The sequence below is a fragment of the Cebus imitator genome, unplaced genomic scaffold (genome assembly GCF_001604975.1).
Source record: "Cebus imitator isolate Cc_AM_T3 unplaced genomic scaffold, Cebus_imitator-1.0 Scaffold64, whole genome shotgun sequence".
NCBI classification, from domain to species: domain Eukaryota; kingdom Metazoa; phylum Chordata; class Mammalia; order Primates; family Cebidae; genus Cebus; species Cebus imitator.
In genome coordinates, this window is record NW_016107379.1 from 3,190,451 (window position 1) to 3,196,597 (window position 6,147).

At 38.2% G+C, this 6,147-nt stretch overlaps 1 protein-coding gene across 1 annotated transcript in view; it reads right to left on the reverse strand.

The window, feature by feature from the left end:
- The window catches only part of PLAC8 (placenta associated 8), a 25,301-nt gene that overhangs the window by 2,133 nt on the left and 17,021 nt on the right, over positions 1-6,147 (reverse strand). Inside the window, exon 4 of the mRNA XM_017530237.2 lies at positions 1,848-1,969. Within this exon, the coding sequence (XP_017385726.1) occupies positions 1,865-1,969 (105 nt within the window). The 3' untranslated portion in view covers positions 1,848-1,864. The remainder of the gene's footprint in view (positions 1-1,847; positions 1,970-6,147) is intronic.

Sequence of the window (6,147 nt, forward strand, 5' to 3'; positions counted from 1 at the left end):
TTTTTTTGAGACAGGGTCTTGCTGTTGCCCAGGCGGGAGTGCAGTGGTGTGATCATAGCTCGTTGCAGCCTCTACCTCCCAGGCTCCAGCGATCCTCCCACCTCAGCCTCCCAGGGAGCTGGGACTACAGGTGTGCACCACCGCATCTCGCTAATTTTTGTATTTTTTTGAGGAGATGGGTTTCAAATGTTCCTCAGGCTGGTCTTGAACTCCTGGGTTCAAGCAATCCTCTTGCTTTGGCCTCCCAAAGTGCTGAGATCACAGGTGTGAGCCACCGAACCCAGCCTCCATTTCTATTAATTAAAACAACATCTCGTGTCAGTGATCCTCTGTTTGCCCCACCTGATTCACTTATTCCCTTGACCATCCTGCTGTGTGCCCTGGGAGGTAACCTGTGGACTACAGTGACACTTTGCTGCCCTTTGCCTTTCTGCTGGGTTCCGCCAGTGGGAAGCCCAGAAGGATATCTGAAAGTGAGGTCAGGGTACTTTTTCAGTTATGTGGATTGCCTCGGGCTGCTCACAACCCTCTCTGGAGAGGATACTGTTTCTTTCAGGGCAGGCTTCTTCACACAGCTCTCTCCTTAAGGATTCAGGTAACTGATCCCTCTTCTCCTCCCTGGGGCCATTGTCAGGCAGGTTATTACACCATCCCTTGTCAATTACCTATAATGCCTCACCCACACCTTTGTAATTAGTCTTCATTAAATCCTTGAACTAGCACAGTTTGAGTGCCACCTGTTTCTGGTTGTGAACTAATACACACTTCCTCTTTAAATTAAAAATTACTTCTTTCAAGAAACTGTCACTCACACATCTTACAAGATATGATCTTTTCCTCCTCTGAATGTAAAATAACACTTTGTCTATAGGCATTAATTCAATTCTGCATTTTAGTTAGGGGTTTGTCTAATCCCCATTTTTTTTAGCATAAAGTCTGTAATGACAGAGGGACTAGCTTATTCATCTTGCCCACCCCTCAACACAATACCATATCAGTATCTTACATAGTCCTAGATATTGATACAGTGAAATATTACTCGCTAAGATAATGTATACTTGATCCTAGATCCTTGACACATTACTAAGTAAATGAACATTTTTTAACATATCTTCCAAGAATTATTTTTACTAACCTATACAGAGTCCTCATCACTTCAGGAAGGAAATTGGTATTGCAAAGAATAGAAAAACTGTTTTCTTCCCATACTCAAGATATATTCTACAGGGGACTGACTAAATTATGTTGATTTCTACTTTACATCGTCAATAGACAGTCCTGAGAAAAATTAGTTGAGAATGACTTTACTGAATTTCAGATGGTGAATTCTATATAACATTTCCAAATATCCTAAATTCTATGTTCACCTCTTTCATAGTTCACCTTTTCCAATAGAAGTTTTCTATTTAACCTCACCTTTCTACGACAGATGCTTTATGCCACAATCAATCCAAATATCATATAATATGTTATATTCATTGCTCTCCTGTTTTATATTTACCAGTTCCTTTTGTTAACTTGTTTGTCTTAGCAGGAAACATGTCTTTTGTATCTCACCATACTCTAGTATTTTAGAAGTATAAGTTCTTCCTTACTTAATAGATCACCAGAATTCTGAGAAGTTTAGAAAATTCACCATTCCTTTATTTACTAAAATACGGTTTCAAAGTATAGAGCTATCTTCTTCATAAGAAGAAATCAAAGCCAATCTTTACATTATGATAGCACTTCAGGAACTTAAGAAATTGTTCCTGCTGAATTATTCAAAACAATGAATAATTTACAAAGTCTTCAGTTATATTTCTAAAAATCCACATATTCCGAGAGGAATGATTGCATTGACTCACCATCAGTGTTTAGAAAGCTAGAAAGCATGCATGGCTCTCCTCCTGTTGATATCTCTCTTGATTTGGCAAAGAGAACAATGAGGACAGCAAAGGGTTGCCAAATAGTCATCACAAATAGATCCCTGTTTGAAAACCAAAAAGAAATAAAAACATAAAATTCACCTATTTAGAGTTAAGACTTGCCACATCTTGAAGAGAAGCTGAAGGCACTGATATTTCAGATTCAGAGTCTGGATGGATACATTTAGGAAAATGTTACCTCACTTTTTCATACAACTGTTGTCTCTTTTTACGACAGAAAATATTTTTCTATACTTTACATTTCTGAAAATGTAAGGAGATGTCCAACCAAACTATCAAGTATAAGAGTAAAACAGCTTTAGGAAGTAGAATTTCAAAACTGTTTTCTCCTGGACCTCCTCTGTCACAGTAAGTTACCAGAGCATGTGCTCCACCAAATGCGGTGTAAACCAAAAGGAGGAAGACATGGGATATAAGCAGCAGAAGTCTAACACAGCATAGAAGCTAATGGAATCTCCAGGGTCGTGGTGAAGGGAGATCCCAGGATGAGAGCTAAGCACTAGGCATAAAGGCAGCTAGCCAAAGGGTAATAGGACAGGAAGCGATTTCATTACAAAGATCAAAATGATAAAACATCTATGTGTTGAAGGTGTTGGGAAGAGATTTAGAAAACTGGCAAATAGCCGGGCGCAGGGGCTCACACCTGTAATCCCAGCACTTTGGGAGACTGAGGCGGGCGGATCACCTAAGGTCAGTTCGAGACCAGCCTGACCAATATGGTGAAACCCCATCTTTAAAAATAAAAACAAACAAACAAACAAAAAAACCTGGCAAATAATTTGGGGTTAAAGGACTCATAAGTAAATGGAGGGAAAATACTAACAAAAAACCAGTAATGACTAATACCAGGAAAAACACAACTGAGCAGGAAAAGCAATCATATTTACTACATGACTCAGCTCTGAAGCTGAATAAAACAAATATAGGTATCATAATGTAAACACTGAATATGGAATTAACCATAAAACTATATTGGAAAGAATAGGGTAGGGGTAGAGGGTGCATGTGTGTGGTGCAGGAGGAGGAGAAAACAGAACTAAATTCTCATCTTCCATAGTGGGAAGTTAACAGATAATGCCCCTAAGTAAAAGTCAAGAAGCAGCAATACAAGTGTGTGCTTTGGAGATACAAAGGAAAATTCCCAAGGCATCAAGTCTAGAGAAGAAGAAGCAGCGAAGAAACTTTTGGGGACTACTTTGTAAAATTAGATGATTTTAAAAACACTTTGTTTCAGGGTTTTGATAAATAAAAAAATTAAAGCTGTATCAGAAAAAAGCGGCATTTAAATTCCTGGCACTTAATAGACCTGAAACTGAACACAGTTATGGGCAGGGCACCAGATGAACCCTGATCTCCATCAAGTGCAGGGTCTGGAAACTATATCAAGTACTCATCTCGGAGCAGCTGGGGGAGGGTCAGAACCTCCAGCTGCATGACTCCTAAACTATCTTGTGGCTAATGTTATTCCTACAAAGGCAATCTAGTTCTCAGGCAGGAGGGAAGTCTGCTTTGGGAAAGGGCTGTTAACATCTTTGTTTAAGTTTCTCCCAAAGTTAGTTCAGCCTACACCCAGGAATGAACAAGGACAGCTTGGAGATTAGGAGCAACATGGAGTCAGTTAAGTCACATCTCTCCTGAGTGGCTAGGACTACAGGCATGCTCAACTGCACCTAGCTGAAACTATTTTATATTTTCATTTAAAAATATTTATCAATTTGTGAATTACAAAAACAAAAAATGCTTATTGGCAGTTAGCACTTGTGAATAAAATTTAAAAATAATAACAAAAATTTCTCTAATATATTAGTCTCAAAGCACCTGCAAAGAAAGAAAAAATAAAAAATTAAAAAAAACTTAAATGCATGCTATGGAAAATTTTTATGACAAATTGAAACACAGAACAATATTAAGTGAAAAGTAACAATCTAACTCCTTTCTACCCAATGTCACTACCAGAGATGAACTATTAGTAATTTGCTGTGTATCCGCTTTCCTTAGATTTTTTCTATGCCTATGACTCATAAAAATATAAATTAGAGGAAGATACAGCTATGGACATAGACATGTAGAGTTTGGCATTTCAGGAGCTCTTTTATTTTTTAAAAATGAGATCTACTATCCTGTAACTTATTTTTCCTACTTGGTATATGGTAGTCAATACTGTATGAAATTTCTGTATCTTGTTTTGTGTCCTTAGGACCTTAACCTTGCGACCATGTTTCTACCATCCAGAGGACAGGAATTTAGGAGTTCATGTCAGTTTTTCCTAAAATTTTTTCTTGAGCAGTTAAAAGCCTCGTAAGCTTGAAATTGGCTTCTCTAGGCTCCTTCTGGAAAAAGCAGTAGAAACTGCTCAGTGCTGTATAGCTCAGTAGCGAAGGCTTCATCTTTTGATGGTGGTAGCCTGGGTTCAATTGCTGGCTTCTGGAATAATTCCTTTCTAGTTTGTTATTTGGGTAACTTTGCCATTTATTGAGGTCCCCCACCCCCACACCCCCATCCCCACCCCGCCACAATGGATAGCTTCCGATTTCCCCTCTTGAATTTTCCTTTCTCTGAACTACCTTTGCGGAGACTGTAAATCTTGTAAAAAAGAAACTGCTTATCACGTCCTTGAAGCACCTAGGAGGTTACTTTTGGTAAAATTCAGAAACTAGAAATAATGGCTGCTTGGCATGGCTGAAGCAAGGATTTATTTTTTAAAGAGTACTATGGTTAAACGTCAGCTTAATTAAAAGTGGATAAACAAGCTATAGGTATATTTAAAAGGCCTTTATGTTTTTCTCTTTTTGGGACTTGTTTTTCTGAGAAAAGGTTTTTTCTTGTCAGTTGGCTGAATTATTTTTCTCCTTTTTCTTTTTTTGTCTTGTCATCCTTAATGCACACAGAGGCCCTAAGTAAGGTAACTTCTGATAGCCTGGGACTCACTGGGAAAAACAGAGGAGGCGCCAGAGACCATGTTTTGGGAAAAAAAAAACCATCCCACTGTTTTCCTCCTGAAATCCCAGGAATGAAAAGGAATTTGATTTCTCAAAATCAAAGTCTCTGTTCTGTTTTGCATTGTGTTATCTGACAGTTTTTGTTTTGAAGGTATCAGCAATTACTTTGCATTATGAGAGAGCTTTCGTGTGTAATAACTAGGCAGGAAAAGTACTTTAAGGGATGGCTAACACTAGTTATGGAGGAGTCCTTGACTCTTTGCACACTTGGATCAGAGAAGCAAGCTCTTGGCCACCTGGAAGATAAGAAAACATCCCCAACCCCCAATGGGAGATGAGACTCCCATGAGGTTGGGCTGATTGGCTTTGGGTTGTCTTGCAATGAAATGTACAGTCAGTTAAAAGCACTGCACTGTCTTCTCCCGTGGTAGTTCCCTCCTTTTGGGGATCCAGGAACCAGTATGAAATAGCACCTTCAATTTTGGAGATCCGTCTTTGCCTTCAGCTGCTTATTTGGCCCTAGAAATGCATGCTTTCTTGGCCCTCTTCCTCCAAGGGCTCCACCCCGAAGCCAGTCATCCAATCAAGAAACTGGCAAATCAAAAATCTTAGAAGTGCTGAATCTTCTGTCAGTCTGTATTTACGCGTGTTGTGTGTGTGTGTGTGTGTGATGTTTATATATAAAAGAGCTCTGATTAATTGGCTTAGAAAAATAAATGCTTAAATCAAATATTTTGTTAGAAAAATAGAAACTTTAATGTCTTTTTTTTCATGTGGCTTTAGTAATCTTTTGGAAATAAAGATAGTTTTAAAGATTCTTGGTAAAATAAATTATCTTGAAAATGTAAACATTTGGTCTAAATTAAGGTCAGATATCAGATTTGCTAAATGCTTTTGGGTTAAATTGTTTATTTGACTTTTGAAATTTGATTTACTTACTTTGGAGCATTAGATTATATGCTAAGGCCTGGGGCATATGGAGAGCTATGCCTAGGAGCTATGCTAAAAAGGGTCAGACTTTATCTTCATTTCTGTCTAATATCCTAGGCTCCACCCCTAGTGCATAATTAAAATTTCTTACTTATCAGGTTTTTCACTAAAAATAAAAGTTGCTAAGAGTTAACGTTGTAACATGTCATTGAGACCACTGGAGAAATGGTTTTACATACAAGGTATGCAGGGAATGATTTTGGTAAAAGATTACAAGAAGGCTAGGAATATGGCTTTAGTTAATGGGAATGTAATTTTGTCTAGTTCAGAGGGTTTTAAAGACTGCCTTT